The sequence below is a fragment of the Corvus moneduloides genome, chromosome 15 (genome assembly GCF_009650955.1).
Source record: "Corvus moneduloides isolate bCorMon1 chromosome 15, bCorMon1.pri, whole genome shotgun sequence".
Lineage (NCBI taxonomy): Eukaryota > Metazoa > Chordata > Aves > Passeriformes > Corvidae > Corvus > Corvus moneduloides.
In genome coordinates, this window is record NC_045490.1 from 11,314,421 (window position 1) to 11,334,366 (window position 19,946).

General features: G+C 43.7%; 1 protein-coding gene across 5 annotated transcripts in view; it reads right to left on the reverse strand.

Moving 5' to 3' along the window:
* Positions 1-6,315: 6,315 nt before the first annotated feature.
* SEPTIN8 (septin 8) overlaps positions 6,316-19,946 on the reverse strand; it is a 43,012-nt gene continuing 29,381 nt past the window's right edge. For 2 of the 5 annotated variants that reach the window (XM_032124686.1, XM_032124685.1), the window contains exon 10: positions 6,316-7,766. In XM_032124686.1, the coding sequence (XP_031980577.1) occupies positions 7,601-7,766 (166 nt within the window). In that variant the 3' untranslated portion in view covers positions 6,316-7,600. Of the gene's footprint in view, positions 7,767-13,630; positions 14,820-16,341; positions 19,204-19,946 lie in introns of those variants that run through there. The other 3 variants (XM_032124681.1, XM_032124683.1, XM_032124684.1) reach the window with 3 other exon arrangements.

Below are 19,946 nucleotides of genomic sequence, written 5' to 3' on the forward strand. Positions count from 1 at the left end.
TGCTGTATTTTTGCCAGAGGGATGCAAGCAGGAATGTGGACACAGCTGATCTGTACCTTGCAGAACTCCCCCACCAAAGCGACTGGTGTGTCACAGGGCTGGGAACACACCGGTAATGACAGGACACAGCCATTCCCTCAGCCCCAGGTGTGTGTCACCAGGTGAGTCAGGAAGCCTGAGGACCAGGCGTTCAGTAAACAGTCTCTTTGCTCTTTACATGCTGCCACGGTGTTACTCAGAGCTGTGCTGCATGCACAGATTCATGGACTAATAATTTAGCACCAAAAAATGTAGAACCCAAGGGGCTGGTGAGAGAACAGAGAGTCACGTGTAGGCAGGCAAAGCTGAGGAACGAGAAAAGGTTTAACATAAAATATTGGAACCAGCTTCTCACAGAAAATGCTGCAGGAGGAAAACAAAGGGATCCAGGAGCTGAGGGGAAAGTTGAGACATGGAGAGATCCTGGGTGGAAGAAAACATAGGGTGAAAACACGGATGCTGGAAAAGAGGCCCAGTCCTGGGAGGGAACAAGGGTGCATATGCTCCATGAAACACACAGAGAAAAAATACCTCCTGTGACTGGAAGGAAAATAGGTCCTGGCAGGTGCTGGGATTGTGTGGATCCAGCAAATGCGTGCCCACGTCGAAGAGAAGGGGCAGTACATCTGTCAAGGCAATAACCGATGCCAGAGAAGGGGGCAGGCGGATTTGGGGGCTATGCTGAAGGTTACAGTGTTTATCACCGTGGCAGAATTTCATCCCGATCCCGGGAGCGCTTTGCCTGGAACAATGATCTCTGTGCAGATGAGACAGACCCACACGGGCTGAGACAGCGCTCACCTGGGATGTGCCACGCGGTTTGGACCCCGAGAGACGAGATGGGTGTTCCAGCCGAGCCGTGCCCCGGAGATCAGGTACCGAAGTTCCTGGCGGAGGCGTCCAGCAGCACCCGTGGGAGCTGGTCCCCCGCAGATATCGCCTGCTCCCCGCTGCCCTTCCGGGGAGATCCCGCCGCAGCTGGCGCGTCACCAGCCCCGCCCGGCCCTGCGGCGGAGCCGCCCTGAGCACCGCCAAGTGCCCCCCCTGCCCGGCACCCCGGCTAGGTGGGTAAGGACGCGGTCAGGACGGGACGGGACGGGACGGGGGTCCCCCATCGCCCCCCATCGTCCCTCGGACGCTCTGCAGGGCTGAAGGGGCTGTCTGAGCGCTGGCGGTGCGGGAGCTGCTCCGTCTCATTCTCAGGGACAGTCGAAACTAGCCAGAGGGCGAGATTTTAACTATTACCCCCCCCCCCCCCCCCCCCAGCTACATAAGAGTAAACTTCTCAGTGCATCAAACCGGTCAGATAAATAATTTCCAGCTTTCCCTCTGCTGAAACGGTCCGAGTTTGGATGCTCTGACATCCAGTGGCAGACGAAGTTAAAGTCATATATGGTTCCTGCTTTCAGGGAAGCATCACAGAGTTCCAGCTTTAGAAACGGAGAGCGGTTTCCAGAGGATTCGTGTCACTTTGAGTTTTTTAATGGAACTGCTGAGATAATGGTGTAAGCTTCAAGAAAAAAAACGGTGAGGAAGCCCACATTCACCACTCTTTGGAAAGAAAAGCAGGAATTTTATGTATAGTAACATCTTTTTTCTGTTGTTAAAGAGACACAAAAATGTAAGCCTTGAAATAGTTTCAGGCTGGATGTTCTCACTCACTTGGTACTGATATGATTCAGACATGTTTATGTCCTGTAAATACTCTCCTTAGTCGGTCTGGAGAGTGGGATTTCCAAAATGGTACCTCCAAAGATTAAACTGCTCTGAAGAAAAGTTTTAATTGGGAATGAATAAACCTCCTAATAACAGTCATCTTTGAGCCTTTGTATGGAAACCATAAGCCTCTATTTGCCAGAAACAGAAATCAGGTGATAACAGGTTGCAATGTAATAGCTCTGCAAATGGGAGAGCCAAATGTGTGAAACAGGATAAATGGAGTAATCTGGACTGCTCGACCCAAGGTTTTTCAAGCCATTACACAGCACAGGAGGGAAAAAGCTGGACTGTGGTGTTGTTCAGCCATCTGACATGTTTTCTTTCATCGGGAACTTCCAGGGAAAATGCATATCAGGATTGCTCTGTCTGCAAACAAACCAGTCCTGTGGCTGCTCCTCAGTTCTCAGTGCTGGAAAGGCATCAAAAGAGGAAATCATACTTAGTACAAGGAGCTCGGATGTTGTTTTATAATTTTGTTTGTTTGTGTGTTTGTTTGTTTGTTTTTGTCAGTGATTCCCATCAGGAAACAGGCTCAAACAGCTGCCATGAAGTGTCCTGGACATATAGAGAGCTCACAACTTGCCTTTTTTCTGGAAAATGCCTTAGCCAGAGAGGCCAGGATTTGGAAAGTGCCAGTTTTCCAGAATCTCACCCTGAAGGTATCCTCCCCTGTCCCCTTTGGAATTCTCTAAAGAACCCTGCAGAGGTGCAGTGCTGGTCATGCCATCTGACTCACCAGAATGTAAAAGTCAACCCTCATGGACTAGGCTCAAGGAATGGAGGAGGAGGAGAGTCTATATTTGTCCCATTTTTCATTTTATTGATGTCTTGTATAAAACAGGGGCTTTGCATTTTGTTCTGGCTCAGTCAGAACAGTAGTAGTTTTGGGAAATATGGTAGAGCAGGTAAGAGCAGCCAATCAACAGTAAAACCACAAATTTGGCATTCTAATTGTGTTCAGCACTATTCTGTGAATTCCATCTGTTCCATTCCATTCCAAGCTACCTTAGGAAGCTACAAGACTCCATGGCCTCTTTGTACAATTCAAACAGTTTTTCTTGGCTGTTTCTGTAAGTGCATCAGAACCATGGAAGAATGCACAGAAGTGCCTTGACAGCCTTGTCTCTTTTTTGAAATAGTCTAGAAATGCTACTTTTTACCAAGTATTTTTACTACCAAATTAAGCAAAATAGTGAAACAGATAATGTGATAAGTAATATTAAACAAGTTGGTGGTTAGTGTTGTCTGTTCTGTGTAGCTGCTTGGTCCTTTCACTTCTCCTACAACAATGTTCAGGTGTGTTCCACGGCTCCTGGGTGCCATTGTCATGGCAGTCAAGGTCCTCCCTCTCACCTGAATGCAACTTCAAATAAGATATAAGAAAGAAAAAGCTCAGTACATTTTGCCATGTACCTTTGGGGAGTCACAAACCTATTTCTGATCCCAACAATTAGCAAATCCACGGACTGTTAAAACTCTTGCAGAGTAAATCAAAACCTGCTCCTGACTCCAGTTTCTCTGTTGAGGCTGGGTGAGTGGAACATGTGCTGCATCGAGGCTTCAGTTTTCCCAGGGTGGGAATAACGAGCACACTCATGACCTTGTTTATAAGAGCTCTGTTTGGGAAGGCTGGGTGCTTCCCTACTCAGTGCTCCAGTACAATCCAGTACCAGGCCTGCGTAAGCACACCTAGAGCCAGACTGGATGGGCAACAGGAGTGAGTGCTTTAAACTGGTCCAAAATGTGCCCATTCCCTCACCTCTGTGGACACAACCGACAACTTCCTTCATTTCAAGCCTCCAGCCATCTGAAATGCTAATTAGAGCACTTAAAAAGACTTTCGTGTTCCTTTGGAGATATGTTAACAAAATCATCAAAGTACTAACTGTATTTTTCTTCTAACTTTTCCTTCCCCTAAGGGCACAGGTATCTCTCTGTCGGGTTACAAAAAAGCAGTTGTCTGGATTGCAGAAATCAGCTCCCAGATCCAGTTTTACCCAGAAACGTTTGCCTTAGCCACCAGCATCTTCAATAGGCTGCTGGCATCAGTAAAGGTAGAGATCTCTGTCAGCTTTTCCCTGGATAGATTACTGACTGAGAGTGTAAGGAGCATGTAATCAGTTTATAGACAAAGCAGGGACTGTGTTTGGTAGAAGATTTAGGGAACAGTCAGGGTCGTTGCTGGGGAAGGCCATTTAGCAAATATATATACATATATATATATATATACACACACACATATGAACTTGAGTGTTTGGTGAGGTTGCACTGACATACAGTCTTCATTAGAATTGTTTATGTGCACTTACTCCAACTGCTGTGGTAAGTACAAAGAACTCATCTGGTTTTCTCTGCTAAACAGAAATTATTCACATTATCACTTTTAATATTCTTGTCTTTAAACTACTATTTTTAATTAAACTGTGGGGCTGATCTTTTCTGCCACTGAAGCTACAGCAAAGGTAGGAGTTGAGCTGAGCCTTGCAGCTCCCAATTCTATTTAGGTTGATACTTGTAGGTACAAAAATGCTGTTAGTGAGGATTTTCTTGTTATTTTCTAAGTCCGTGAGAGATTTTTCTCTCTCACAGAAGAGGTAGCAGGGAATGTAAACAACCAAGCCACCTGCAACCTTGGAAAGTCTTGTTTATGGTATAGTAGAAAATATTTTGATAATGGATGTTTTAGGATTTTGGCCAATCACCCCTAAGGGGTGGCTGGTCCGTTGTCCAATTAGACTATGAAGAAAAAAGTCTATAAAAGTGTTTGTAAAATAATTAAATAAATCAATCTTGCTGCACAGTTCCTGCCTGTTGGATCTTCTCTCCTCCTCCTCCCTATGGCTGCGGGACACAGTGATATACCGTAGGAACCAGGCCTGCGGTAATAGATACTGGCATATAGAATCACAGAATCATTAAGGTTGGAAAAGGCCTCTAAGATCATCAAGTCCAACCTTTCACTGATCACCGCCTTGTCAACTAAACCATAGTATTAAGTGCCACATCCAGTAGTTTCTTGAACACCTCCAGGGACGGTGACTCCCCCACCTCCCTAGGCAGCCTGTTCCAATGTTTAATAACCCCTTCCATGAAGAAGTTCTTCCTGAAGTCCAACCTGAAACAATAGCTGAAAGTGAGAAGAGGAGCAACATTGCAATGTAAATACTGTGACATTGCATAGTCTAAAAATTGTGAAATACATGAATAAAAATGGCACCTATAAGAGGATTTATTCTGCTTCACTTTGAATTTCCTTGTCCTATTTCCAGCTTCTGTAGCTACACTAATTCAGAAGCAACTGTAACCTAAATGAAAGTTTGAAACTTGTGTATGTATCATAGAATGACAATTATTTCTCCCAAGACTCTTTCTCTTCTTTACTCAGCGTTTTCTTCTTCTCCCTTCAGGCCCAATTAGAATTTCTGCAGTGCATTGCAATTTCCTGCCTTGTCCTTGCAGCAAAAACCAATGAAGATGAAGTCAGTATGTTTCATTTTAAACACACTAAAAGTTGTTCATGTTTCCAGGTCTTTCAACAACTTGGACATAATGGGAAAGTGTTAATTTTTTTACCATAAGTAGTCCTTAAGGGGTGAGAGTAGCATTTTCAGGCCTGTTTCATTGTTGCTCTGAAGAATTGTGACATTTACAGATGAAGAACTTGTTTTTGTTTATGTCATGGATGTGTTTCTCTCCTGCCTCTCTCCTCTTTCAGAATCCATGGCTCACAGTAGAGCTTAGTCTGGGGGGACAGTCAAGATGTACATGAGAGGGCTGCAATTCCCATGCTATAGCTCCTGGGAGGGCACAGCAGGTGTGACAGAGTAGAGCAGAGGTTCTTCAGAGGAAGCTTTAAATAGATGAGTTTGCTTGGAGCCAAAACAGTGTTCTGAACCCAGTGAGGAACTGACTCAGGTCTGCACCTCAAGATGAGCAAGTAAAGTCAGCAGCCAGTGAGAAATTTCACAGGATAATGTGTAATTACACAGCAGAAATGCAGTGATAGACTTCTGTAGGCATTTACAAGCAGTAGCCAAAAGCATTTCAGATTGCATTCCTCTTCTTTTCTTCCTTATGCTTTGCAAAAGAAGAAGAAACCCAGGAGCTGGAGTCAGACATACACATCTCTTCAAACAGCCACTGCTGTAGTGAAATGTTCTTCACAGCCTTTCTTAGGTGGCCTTACACTGAGGTTATTGTTCTTTTCCTCTCCACTACAAAGGAGAAGCTGAGTCAATGACCACAGGAAACAAGGCAACCACAGCAGGCCCTGTAAAACTGGCTGACAGGAGGCTTCCTCTGAGCAAAACTAATGGTAGCAGGGAAGGTGCATCACTGATGCCACACTGGGGAGGATCACAGTGACCCAGGGGGCTCAGGGCATCATTCTTGCTGTGGGCTGGGTCTGCAGCAGCTGCCCTGGGGTGAGCCGAGACCACTCTTCACTTAGGATGGGAGGTACCTAGGAACAAGGTCTCCTGGATGAGCATTCTCCTTAACATAAATTTGTTTAAACTTGCTAGATCCCTTCACAATATAGAGAAGCACACGCAGCAGTGTAGGACGTTGGTTTCTTTATTTTTTTTTTTTTTTTTTAATTTTTAAAAATTTTTTTACAGGTAATACCATCGGTGCAGATATTAGCAGTGCAAAGCAGGTGTAAACACTTTCCAGCTGAGATCTTGAGAATGGAAAAAATTATACTGGATAAGCTTCAGTGGGATCTTTACACAGCAACACCAATGGATTTCTTAAACATTGTAAGCACTACATTTTGCAAATTTTTTTTCTTTAAAGAAACAACTCCTTATCAAACAAGACTAAAAAACACAGATGTGCACACACACACCCATACATCCTTCAGAAGATGCTTGGCAAACTACCCATTTCTACCTATCTGCAAGTCTTTTAAAGAATATTAGAGTAATTCTCTTTTTAAATTTATTTTTTTAGTTTTCTACTATTTAAAACCTATATTGCTCCAAAAAAATTACTCATATCTTTAAAGGACAACTGAATGGACGTTAAAAAGATTCTCATAATGCACAACCATATGCCTTCTTTATTTTTTTTAAATACAGGCTGCAAAAATATTTCTAACTATTTCCCTTCTATTAGTACTGTACATAGAAAGCTGTCAGAGTTTTGCTACATTTCACACACAGGTTTTTTCTTAAACCATTTTCCTTTTCATCCCACTAATTATTCATTTATGCAATGAGACTACCCTGATCTGGCACTTAGTTCACATTGCAGTTACTAAGCATTTAATATAAACAATTAAACTTTGTCTTCAAGAAACGATCATGTGCTAGTAAGGCAAAATTCATGTGATATGAACACATCCTGGATCCTTTCTTTTAAGGTAATGTGCAAATATTAAGCCATTTTAGGCTGCTGATTGTGAAAACTGCCTTTTGTAGGTGCTTGTTTCCTCAGTAAATTCAGAGTGCAGTATTACTGGTTTTACTGGATTTGGAGCTGCTATCCTGAACTGAATCTCCTGGACAGCAATCTGGATAATGTAGAAGCCTCAGAAATTGTTAGGAAACACAGGCCTCATACATTCATTATCAGCTCAAAAAAACAGTTCAATGATTGGCAAGTACAAACACAAAACACAAAGAAAAAGGTGGGGGAAGCCTTCAAGTTTCCTGATATGAGATGAAATTCATCTGTACTTCTGGGTGATGACATGAAAACATATAAACTTCACTAACCTCTGCTTTTCTTTTCATATATATATATATGTGTGTGTATATATATATATGTACACTTTATCTTCTCTGCAGTTCCACGCCATGGTGATGTCCAGCTGGCCCCATCTCCCACCCAGACTGCCTCAGAGGAATCCTTCCCTCCACGTTGCACTCTTGACCAAGCAGCTGCAGCACTGTATGGCCTGCCACCAACTCGTGCAGTTTAAGGGCTCCACGTTGGCTTTGGTGATCATCACCTTGGAGCTGGAGAGGCAAACTCCTGGTTGGTTTCCTGTTATTATTGATCTGCTAAAAAAAGCACAGGTAGGAAGCAAAATGGCCTTTGGTCACAAATCCTGAAGGCAGGACATGATAAATGAATAAAGCTATGTGTATTTACAGCCAATATTGCACTTCAGCAGCTCCTGAGACTTGTGTCCTGGTTCTGCCTTTGCTGCAGACCTTGCTGGTGCTAACAAAATGGAACAAAAATGCAGTTCAGGTGTGGGACTGGGAAGAAGGACATCCCTTTGGCAGGGAAGGGAGGGTTCCAAATTCTTGGCCACAGATAGCTCCCTGCATCCTGAGCCAGGAGGAATTCTCTCATGATGGGAGAGTCTGAGAGCACCTAGAAATCTGCCCAGTTTCCTCAGCCTCCCACTGAACATTAAGAAAACTTGTAAGTACAGTCACATTGCTCTTAAAATATAATCAGTTTGACTTCTAATGATTCAAGACAAGCTCTATTTTTTTCTTTCTTCCTTTTTTTTTAACGCTTTCCCCCAGTTTCATAAAACACATGCCTTTTAAGACAGCACACTTACAGGGCTAAAGACCCAGGATGTCAGCTTGCCATCCACCCATTTAAGGTCTTGAATTTGTCTGAAATAACCTGGCCTCCTGCTGTCCCTGCTGCCTGTTGTTTCCTGGAAAGAGGAAGCACTTGCCTGCCTTCTGTGTAGTAGCAGGAGTAGTAGTAGTTACAGAAGTAGTTACCAGGAACTCCTGGGTAAGTGTTTTCCATCAGGATCAACAGCATATTGCTGCTATGCATCTACTGAAGTATGCAGCCTGTCCCCGCCCTCCCCCTAATTAAAAAGTGACAGGAGCAGTGGCCAGACAAGAGAGTCATTTATCCAGAACTTACAATAAACCTGCATCTTTCTTTACAGGTGAACAGCACTGAATTAATCCACTGCAAAGAGCTTGTGGATCAAGAGTTAATGTGCTTGCAGCCACCCAATGCTGTTTATATTTTCTATCCCATCAGCCAAACTGCGCAGGGCCATCCCAAGGCAAGGCTACCTTGCCATCACCCTTCTGAATGGAAGAGTTCCCATGAAGGGAGGTTGAGGGTCGCTGTAAGCCAGCCTGTTTCAGCACCTTTCACACCCACTACACAGCCCAAATTCCTGATCAAACCATTGAGACTGAAGAATGCTGTGATGGATTCAGACACCTGCACAGTGAGGATGAGGAAGTAAGTGCTGGGAGGATGAACAGAGGAGGCTCATGCCCTCAACTGAGCTGCCCCTGCCCTCCCTTACAGCCACCCAAAAAGGACTAGTGGAAAATTATTGCCTTGGAAGCAGCACCTGCAGAACCAGCAGGTCCCAGCAAACAGAACAGCCAAAACAACAGGGGAAAAGTGTCACTGTGCTTCTCAGAGGATAAAGACAGTTAGTATTATCAGTCTATTTTTTAATGTCCTCCCCAAGCAGTGTGTGCTACCCCTCAGTTTTAACATTATGTAAAGACAGAAAGCTGGGGAGAGAAGGGACTTGGTCATAGTCCTTCAACCCAGGGATCCAGCTGGCAGGCAGCTACAGACTGCACGGAGAACCAAATGCCTCAGAGTTTATTTTTAAAATAGCCATGATGAAGTTTGACAGATTGAGCCTTTCACCCAGCTCACACCATTGTTCTCTCATTAGAGCTAATCTGACTCGGTCCATGGGAGCCTGAACAGGAGCTGCTGTCGAGGAATGGGCAGCCCCCACTGCTGCCTCTGCAAGAGCTCTCAGATGGAGCCAAGCATCATTTTGATTCACCAGTGAAAAGCCTGAATCAAACTTCCAGTTTTCCTTAAGGCCTTACCTTGTAATCCAGGGGTCTGGGATCTGTGGTTCTTCCTGGTTAAACCATTACAGACTCAATCACAGTTCCTATGAAATGTGGGAAATCACTTCTTGTCTACAATCACCATTGCCTTGGGCTCTTACCAACCAGCATGTGCTGCTCAGGGTTTTTAACATTTATGCTGTCTTACCAGACTAGGCAACACAAAATGCCTTTATTTCCCCTCCACCACTACAACCACATTATTTCTTACAAACTGCTTAATCTTCATAGCAAAGTGGTTTCACAAAGGTCAGATTAAACCACTCTTACACTTTTAAAAACCAGCCTCACACATCCTTTTAAAATTTGTGGGGGTTTTGCTTTAAACAATAGGCATTTTTAGGTGATTGTTACCCTAGCTTGAAGGTATAATCCAGCCAGTATGGGATGGGTAGCAGCACCACACCTGCCATCCTGTCACAAACAGGAGGGGGTTTCATATGGACTGGCACAGGCTAAATACTGAGCAGGTGTCTCATGTAATGACATGGGAAAAATAACTTTGAGACAGAGACGGGATAGGAGCAAGGAGACCCTCATGCTATGTAACAGCAGAGCTCATCAGTGCAAGAAGAAAGTTTCTGGCCTTGTCCCCCCTTCCTCATTGTCTTATCTTGTAGGAGAGGAATTCCTGAATGCCAGCCTTGCAGGACCTATGTGCTGAGCAGCTGCTCACACTTTTCTCAAGTGTTAAATTTGCCAGATTGGGTTCTGAGAACACAGTGAGCTCTGTGTGTGCAGGGAGAAAGCCATGCTGCTCTTTAAACCACAAAGGAAATGCCCAAGTGTTCCAGTAACATCCAGTATTGGAGACTTAGTGCAAATAGCATGTGTGAGCAGACATGACTTGAACCTGCAGTGAAACCCACAGAATTCCCATGAATCAGATCAAAGCTACCTCAAGCTGTGGATGCTGTGCTGAGGAGGGGCTCTGACCAGGCCGGGGGTGCTGCAGGAGCAGGACTTGGGGCTGGGTTAGACCAGATGAGGTTTGTGAGGTCCCCACATACTTGGGGGCCAGGCAGCAGCATGCTTGGGACATGGTATTTATTCATTCTATCACAGGGGAGGTTTTCATTTAATGGTAGGGCTCTTCCCTCCTTCTGAGCAGTACCTTCCTTTTCTCTCACAAGCTGTGACTTGACTGCCTGGCTTTTGGGAGGAGGCGAGTTGTATTTTACAGTTTCCACTAAATAAAACATAAGCTTGGTCTGCCTGTTCTCTGTGGCCCTGGAATAGCCCAGCTGAAAGGTGATGCCCACACTGATCCCTGCAGAAAACTGAGCTGTGTGATGGGCTCTGCTTCCCTCCCATCCATTTGCCCTATCTCAAGCATTGTCACCAGCTGCGTTTACCTGTGGAAATGCCAGCAGAAAAGTTGTACACGCAGTAATTAACATGCTGTAACTTTACACCACAATAATCATAACCTCAGGTTTTCCCCACAGCTTTGAGCCTATGTATATAGTTCTTGCCTATAAGCTGGATGATGTGTTAACACCCATGAACAAACTTGCTTTTCAAAATCCCTGCAGATCTCTATGATCAGCACTGAAAAGTATACATTAACAGGAGTTAATTCTAAAAGATAAAGGCAGTGCTGGAAGGCCCATCGGGGCACCATGTTCCCAGTCAGAGTGCAAGATGCCACACTGGGATGAGAACAGTTCACTTGGAGGCTACCTGCACTCCCAGGACACACTGCTGCTTCTCTGGCACCACAGCTCCCTCCCACACGCCTATTCCAGCACTGTAGTTACCATTGACAAACAAGTACTTTTGTCTTGGCTCCAACTGGTTAAAAATGTCACTTACCTTTGCATTCCTGCCATCACTCAGAATGGAGCTTCCTACCCCAAAGAACGAGCTGCCAGCTACAGGAAGGAGCTGCTCTTGCACAGGACCATTCTTGTTACAGAAAGCACTTTTTGGATAGTGAGAACAGCACCAAATCTCTTTTTTTTCCTTGCAGAACAGAGTTGGAAGCTTTAATACCTTTCCCCTCCCTGCCTGGACAAGTGATGAGTGACAAGATGAACACTCCCCACACACAGCAGTGACAGGAACAATTATTTTGCCCAGCCAGTTTCAGAGAGGATGACATCTCACCTGTTTATTTATAATAAACACAAGTTTATTCCAACTGCAGCTCAACTCACCACTGTGGATCCCATTTGCTACACACCAGTTACTGGTGAAAATGTGCCAGATTCAGTGAGTGCTGGCACAGGTCTCATGTGGTTATGGCTAGCTCTGTGAGGATTGTTGTTTTGGGGGATATTCACTCCCAGGAAAATTACAGAGAATGCTCATACAGTATTTTCAAAGAGCTCTGACCTAGTAAGGTTCCTTCCCTTGGGGTTCATGGCCCAGGTGAGGTACACCTCTCAAACCCAGACTCCTCTTCTTGTTGCCTCAATTCAGGCCAGATTTCCAGATGCCTGAAGCTACCACTACCTTGTAAACAAAGCTGCAATTAAACCTAAAATCCCCTATGGTAAGCACCCACTGAACTGTTTTCTGTGGCTGTTTTAAGCCACCTACGGAAACAGCAAAGCATTTCAGATCCTCCCATCCACCACAATGTCCCCCATTCATAACCCCCACCAAAAGGAACCATGTCACCTCTCATGCAGTCGCCCAGGCACCATTACAGGTGAGGATAGAGCGTCCCCATTTCAAGGCAGCACTCACTGGGGTGTTTCTGACAATAAACCTGACTTGGTGTCACTACTTATGGAGGGTAGGTGATGACCTAGGAGAAGAGTTCATTTACACAGCTGCACAATTAAAGGAACTCCTGTGGTCAGAGAATTGATCAAGAGACAAGAAAACTGCAAAGGGAAGAGTAATGCAATAGTTATACCTCATTTGTGGGGCTGCATCTATAAAGTTGCTGGGTTTTTTCTCCTGCTAATTAACTTCAGTGTTAATTCAATTTGAACAGTACTTACAGTTCAATTCTTTAGGAAGACAGAAAAGTGCACTGAGATGGAGAGATGCATTAACTTCCAGCAGGTCTCAGAGCCCCTTTCCATTCCTCCTCAGCAAGGCATGCAACTGGAATCTCCCTGGTGACCCAACTATGGTCACAACAAACTGAACTTAATCAAATCTTCCAAGCAATTTGGAAAAAGAACAAAAAACTTCTATTCCCAATTAACCTATCCAGCTGGGAATCTAACTTGACAAAAGCTATAAGCGGGATGAAAGCTTTGCCAAAGGAATTAGAGTGGCTGGCCTCAAAAGGGAACACAAGCAAGTTTAAAACAGTCATCAAAGCAGCAGCAAAGGCTGTATCATAGCTCAGCCTGATGGTCAGACACAACCTCAGCTTTCCCCCATTCTGTGCAGGGCATCACAGACATGGAGACAGACAGAGCCCTCCTAAGAGGACTTCCAACTCTGAATTCATTGGCCCGCAAGACACAGCTGTGTCAGACCCTGGTGCTTCCCACCTGGTCCCACTTCTCCTGACACAAGTGGTGCCTCATCCCTGCCCACTGAGGCAGCAGGAACAGGCAGGGATGAAGAACATGGGATGAACATGTTTGTCATGGGGTTTCATCCCTAATGCCTGCAAGTGGCAGGAGTCTCCACAGCTTCTCTAGGTGCCCAGTTTAGTCCTTTTCAGGCCATATACCTGTTACAGCTGCAATCTATTTCCTAGTTCTAATTTATGCTAAGGGCATCCAGAGGGTTCAGAGACTGTCACGTACCACACATCCTAGGGACAGGCACTCAGTGCCTGGGGCAGTTAGCACCTCTACACCAGCCTCTCCATCTCTTGGGGGGTTACAGAGACAAAATGTCCTTGGCAGAAGCTTCAGAGGGCTCCTGTCACATCCACCCACTCCCTGTTCTCAACCTTTGTCCCACTGCAGTCACACCACCCAGCACAAGGTAGGGGCACAGGGTGAGACTTCCTTTAAATCTCCTGCCAAGGACTGGCTTTTGGCCACTCCTACCCTCCCAGCACCAGGGCAGTGGGGAAAGCAGCAGCCTGGAAAAAGGGAGGGAGACTGGGGACAGCAACTGCCAAGACATAGGGGTGCACAGGGGACATGACACTTTAATCACAGGGCAACAGAGTTAACAAGGGGAAACTGGGATCACAGAAGGTTGGGAATTTGGACAGAGGACATTGTTCTGGTTACACCTGGTGTACAAACCATGGTTTTAACAGATGTTTGTTAAACAAGTCAGTTTTGTTTTTATTAAACCCAACTTTGGTACAGATCATTCCCGAGATTCATTTACAAGGTTCTTTAAAACAAAGAAACTGGGGTCTCTCCCTGTTCCTGTGTGAAGTTACCGGTGGCACAGACATCACACTTTGTTTTCCCCCTTTCCTTTTTTTAAAAGAAGTATTTTTGTCAGGGGAAGTCAGTCTGTTACAAACACTGAACTCACACCAGGAACACCGAGTCTCCCGTTTTAAACTATTTCCCCTCCATTAATAGATAACATTTAGTTGTACTTTAAAATGGTTCCCTTCTCACCCATCACATCCCAGCAGGATGAGTAGAGACTGGACTGGCCAGGCAGAGTTATCTGAAGCAGCAGGTGGGAGGTGGGCAGGGAGCTCTGGGGAAGGAGTTACGGTGTGAGGCACCATGTGCAGCCCTCAGAAAACTAAAAAGATGAAGGTTGGGGCATTTTGGTTATAAAACCCATAAGTATACAGAAGCAAGCTGCACAGAAGAATTATTGCTATGAAAGGTGAGAATCCAGCTGAAAGATTAGGGATGTCAGACTAGGGATGACAGGTTAAGGACACCAGGTTCCCCAGTTACAACCCAAAACCAGACTGGAGAGGACCTGCAGGACCCTGTTACTGCGGCAGTTCAAGCAGCAAAGCTGAAAGCTCCTCACACTAACCCAGGTTTGTCCCTCTTCACTCTGGAGTCAGTCAGTGTTAACTCCCTTGGGGTAAAAGTCCCAAAATTAACATTCTGGTTTTAGCGCCAGCCATGCAGCAGCCTGAATTAGCAGTTTACCTTCTGGCAAGTATCTTGGATTTAACTTTACCAAGAAACCTGATTAAGCAAAATTTTCCCCATCAAAAGACATGGTGAATTTTAGTCCTTGCTACATATTCTCTTCTGTGCAATATATTGCAAGCTTAAAGGTGTAAGTACCAATTAATTTCTTCTGCATGAGATGTTTTGGCCTCAATAAATCTTCTAATTAACATATCTTCCTGTTGTTATGGAGTACGCACTGGGAAGACTAAAAAAGCTATAGAAAGAACAAAAGAGAATCAGTGTTTAAGTTTCAGTTATTTACATTAAGTAAAGACAGCATGAAAGGTCAAATCTATTGTACAGACATTTGAGTTTAAACCATTGCAACTTGGATAAGCTCTCATAGCTGCCAACATCTTGTTGGGAACTGGTAATCAGAGGATTGATTTAAAATTTTAATGAGAAAAGACTGCTGATGGAACATGAGAAATCCCAGGTGATGGAGACCTGCAGGAGCAGCCAACTAGCACACACAGCTGGAGCAGTGGCTTTGCACAGTCCTTGCCTCATTCCATCCCTCACAGCTGCACACTTCTCCCAGTGGAACAGCTGAGGACAAGGTTGGGTTTGGGCTGTCTCCTGAAAGAAAGTACCACCATGTTCCCGGGCCTTGGCCACTGGCCTTCGGCTCTGGAACTGCAAAGCCTGGGCAGCACCTACCTCATTGCCGAGCTGCTTCTCTAACAAACCTGTGCATTTCTCCTTCTCCTCAAAGCATCTCTAGGAGCATTGCACAAATATTAATGAATGCCCTTAACACTGCTCCTCTGGAAAGACACTTGCCAACGCACATCATCTGAATCACCAGGTCACCCATCTTTAAAAGGAACAGCTACTCCACTACCTTCGATTCTCTGAACTCAGATGTACCTGAATGTATGTGCTCCTCTCTGGTCTCCTAGATTTGGCTTTAAAACGTATTGGGACAGAAAAGGATGTAAACATTTCATACAAACCACTTGGTATCAACTACTAATTCCCTACTAAAGGTTATGCCTAAAAGATTTCCAGATGCATATTCCTAAAAAGCTCTCAGAGGCAGCCAGGATCACCAGCCTGGTTTTGTTCTTCAAGCTGGGGCTGCAGAAAAACCTCCCACCAGAAGCACTGCTACAGTAAACACTGTGCATCAGCCAAACTTCACATTGGCTGTGTCTGAAGTGCAGCACTGATCTCAGTCCAATACCAAATAAACCCCAGAAGGACCCAAAGCTGAGTGAATATAACTTGGTACACAGCAATGGCCCAGAGAACAGACACTGAGAACAAATCTTCGGGTAAAGCTTCAGCAGCTCTCTGAAAGCAGAGCCCCAAACTAAAACTGTGCTCTTTTGTTGGCCTTGACCTAAGTGTATAATGTTCTTCTCCAGACAAGACACACAGCTTTGGATGCACCACCAGGAAACCTCTCCACCTCTGCTCCCTTTTCATCCTACCTTTAAATCACCTCTTTCAGCAAAGCTCAAAGTCATTCTGCCCAAACACAGATGGCTTTTGGATTAATATCTTAGAATTTCTCCCCAGATTACATAGGAAGTACATTTCTGCACACTCTATGATTAGCTAGTTGTCAATTAATCAGCTAATTATATTTTTAAATGTTCCCAATAGTCATAAGACAGGCTGTGACTCGTAAGCTTGAAATCATGACACAGTATTATTTTGACAGATAATACAGAAAATTACTAGATTGCACAGAAAATAATGCACCGTTAAATAAACGACACCACAAAACCTCAAAATACATGTGAGATTTAATAAAAGAAAAAAAGTACAGAGTGGAAAGAAAAGGAAGTAAAAACACCAAACCACGCTGGGAATGACAAAGCAAAGAGATGCAGCACATCCCAGAAGGATGTGTCCCCCAGGCAGGGCCCCAAGGTGCCTCCATGGCTCCAAAACATCCCCCCCCATCTTCACCCCTGGGGCAGCCACCACAGCCACGCATGACACCCCCCTCAGAGACCCACAAAACACAATTTAAATTAGAAAGCAGACAACATACAGGATGGCAAATGTTTAAATGATAAAAAACTGGATAGTTTTTACCACTAATACCAATCTTTTGCAGATGAATGTATAAAACAGCTGAAAGGTGTGTAACTGAATGGTTTCAGTCATTTCTGAAGGGTTTTTCTTTCCCTTTTTCTAGCCTACAAGATGTAAGTCTCCAGACTGGGTGAGATTAGCATCACAACATATTTGTAATTTGTTAAATAAAAATAAGATACAGAACTACTCTATATACCACAATACTTAAATCTTGTCTCAGCCAAAAGGAAAAGACAAAAACTCAGGAAAAAAATATGACTGAGTCCCCTTGGGGAGATTATGATGTTGAACAAGCAACTACAAGGACAATGGATATCTGTCACAACATAAAGTCAAAGTAATATAATAATAATCATCATTAAAATATTGTCACATACATTCTGAATGTCTTCTTCAGAAAATGCTGTAAATTTTTCCACAATGCCCATGGATTTGAAGATTTTTACTCTTTGTTGTAATAATTTTTCTTAACTACCTGTTACTCTAGGAAAAAAAGAATTGATCTCTGATGAGCCAGGGCAGAAGGAAATCATTTGCATAGATCTTGCTGGCTGCAGCATGAGATCAGGAGAGAACTATTGATTGGGAACACATTGGTGAGGCAGCTGGGTGCATACCAGTACCACCAGTTACTGTTTTATCCCAGCATTGGCCTTGAGAAGCAAAACAATGAACCAAAGAGCATTGCTTTCTCAGGAAATTAGTGCACTACAGTCTCTCTCATTAGCGGAAGATTAATAACAAATAATTTGCTTCATGATTGGTCTGCAGTCAGAGGTGAGGCAGAATTGTCTTCTTGCATGTAACAGAAGGTTGGGTTCCTTGTACATGTTTGAGAAAACAACACTAACCCTCCTAATTTTCAATAGTTACTCTTTAAAATACATCTAACCTGGAGGCACAGCCTTAAAAATTAAATGTCCAGCTTTCAGCAGATTCCCAACAAGTGCTGAATTTTTATTCTTTCAACAAAAGCCTATTCTAAAAGGTACCGATGAGATCTTTGTGAGGTTCTTTTCAACAAGCATCAAGTAACATGGTCAGTATATCGACAAAAGAGGCCAGTGTCCATAAGAAAACACAGTCTAACACCTGAGCATGTATTTAGAAAGGGAAAAAAAAAAAAGCTGCTTTAATGGGATATGAGATTTAAAGAACCTCAGAATCCAGCAAAATACTGCCCTGCAACAGCTCAGACCCAGGCCCTTCATCTCCCTCTGCACGGCACATCAGGAATTTCCTGACAACTTAAAGACAAGTCTTTAACAAAAAACATAACAGAAAAATCCTGTAACATTAATAACTAAATAAAAATGCACACACTCACAACTAAAACTTAGCCAGCCAGTGTTTTTATAAACTCTAAAGATACTATGTGAGGGCTAATATAAAATATTTCCTTTCATTTAGCCTAGGATCTGATGGATGGATGGAATTGGGTCCAACTATTTTTCCATGACAACATAGCCAGTAACTCTCTGTTCAGTTATTGCCCTGCCTAGTCACAAAATGGTTTGAGTGGAAAAAATTAATATTGATCCTAATTAGTCTTCTAAGCTGAGTTGCCCAGGAAAACAAGGCTGTGATTTCTAGGCCTGAGGAGTTGTCAAAAGAAGCACCTTCTAAGAGGAACAGAACCTGTCAGCATAAATACAGTGCACAGCTCAAGAGCAGGGGATTCTCCTTATTAGGCACATATTAGGTTTAAGGTTAAAGAGTAAAAGTAAAGATGTTGGCTTAAATAGTTTCCACAACAGCAAATACATTGGTAAGTGACAATTGAAATGTTACACAAATCCTGTAGTTCCACTTTATACAACAAACTCTTATGAAAAACCTCTCTATAAATGTTCTACTTTAGCAGTAAAGAAAATTCAAAACATTGTCCCATTAATTTTATTAACCACGCTCTTTCCTTATATATATATATATATATATATATATTATAAATGATGTAGAAAGTGTTTAGAGTAATTCAGGATTAAATATAGAATTACTGGAATGAGGGTTACTCTGACTAAGATTCCTGCAGAAAGCCTAAGTGTTGTGTTTTTCTACTCATTCTAAAAACTTATTTGAGAATTTTGTTAGAAAAATAAACATTTCAGCATTCTTCAGACCACTCCTCTCACTGTGCATGTACAGTGGAGGTCGATGAACCTCCAGCAGTCACCTTGGCCAATTTAAAAAAAAAAAAAAAAAAGTAGAAAGCAATTATTTAGCTGGTGGGTAAGATGAGTTCAGTTACAGTCACTTCATACACAGCTGCTCAATCACTGGGTTTAGAACAAAACATCTTACTTGAGGGATTAGTTGGCTTTGTTTAACAAAATGTACATGTAAGGTTACTTCCTGCAAACCTCCCAATAATTCTGAAAAGAAAACAGCAGGTTGGAACACTGCAATCACTGGAGATGCTCATTTTCTCCTTCACTTTGGTCCACTCACACAATGTTATGAGAAGGGTCACAGGGTGGGAAACTCAAGCAACTTAACACATGAAAGCACCAAGTCCACTCTTGGCCTGAAAGCCTGTGTGTCATTAACTGAAAGAAACAAAACATAAAAAAGCATGAATTAAAGTTATGAAAATCAAACAAAAGCAAAGCGTAGCGAAATATGTTAAAACAAAAAAAGGAGGAGGAGGACAAACTGCTGGGGCAGCTGAAGACTTCAGGTGAGAGCAGCCTGGCACAGCCTGCTCAGCACCAAAACCACTTCTCTTTCCCCCAACTTCTGCAATTCTTCCATCACCATTTTTTACTTATCAAAGCTACTAAGAACACTGTCTTGAACCAGGGATGATAAAGAGTTCAACTAGCTCTCCAAAACATTTTACTTGAGCAGAAATCCCAAAACCCCGTATTTTGAGCTAGCTCACAGGTTTGAAAAGAACAATAAAAAAAACCCCAATCCAAAACCATCCTGGTGATGGGTGCACCTCCTCTAGCTGTGCTTCAGAGCTAGAGTCCCCCCAGCACCATGTGGGGTCCCTCACCATGCAGAGCTGTGGGTGCCCCTCAGACCTTTGCACACCACTGACCTGCCCCCCAGTCCTGCTCCTGACCACAGCTTGTTTCTATCACTGCCCAGAAGAGGAAAGGTCCAGACTCACATCTGAAGGTGGACTAAACCCAGCAAAGTGCAGGAAAACTTTTTCTGCTGCAGCCAGAAGGAGCAGAGGGGAAGCTGCAGCATTTCTTGGCCCATGCTCACAGTCCATCCCTGCCACCAGCATCCCTTGCACAAGTTACCATTGTGCTCACCTTCCCCAAAGCAGTCCTGGGCC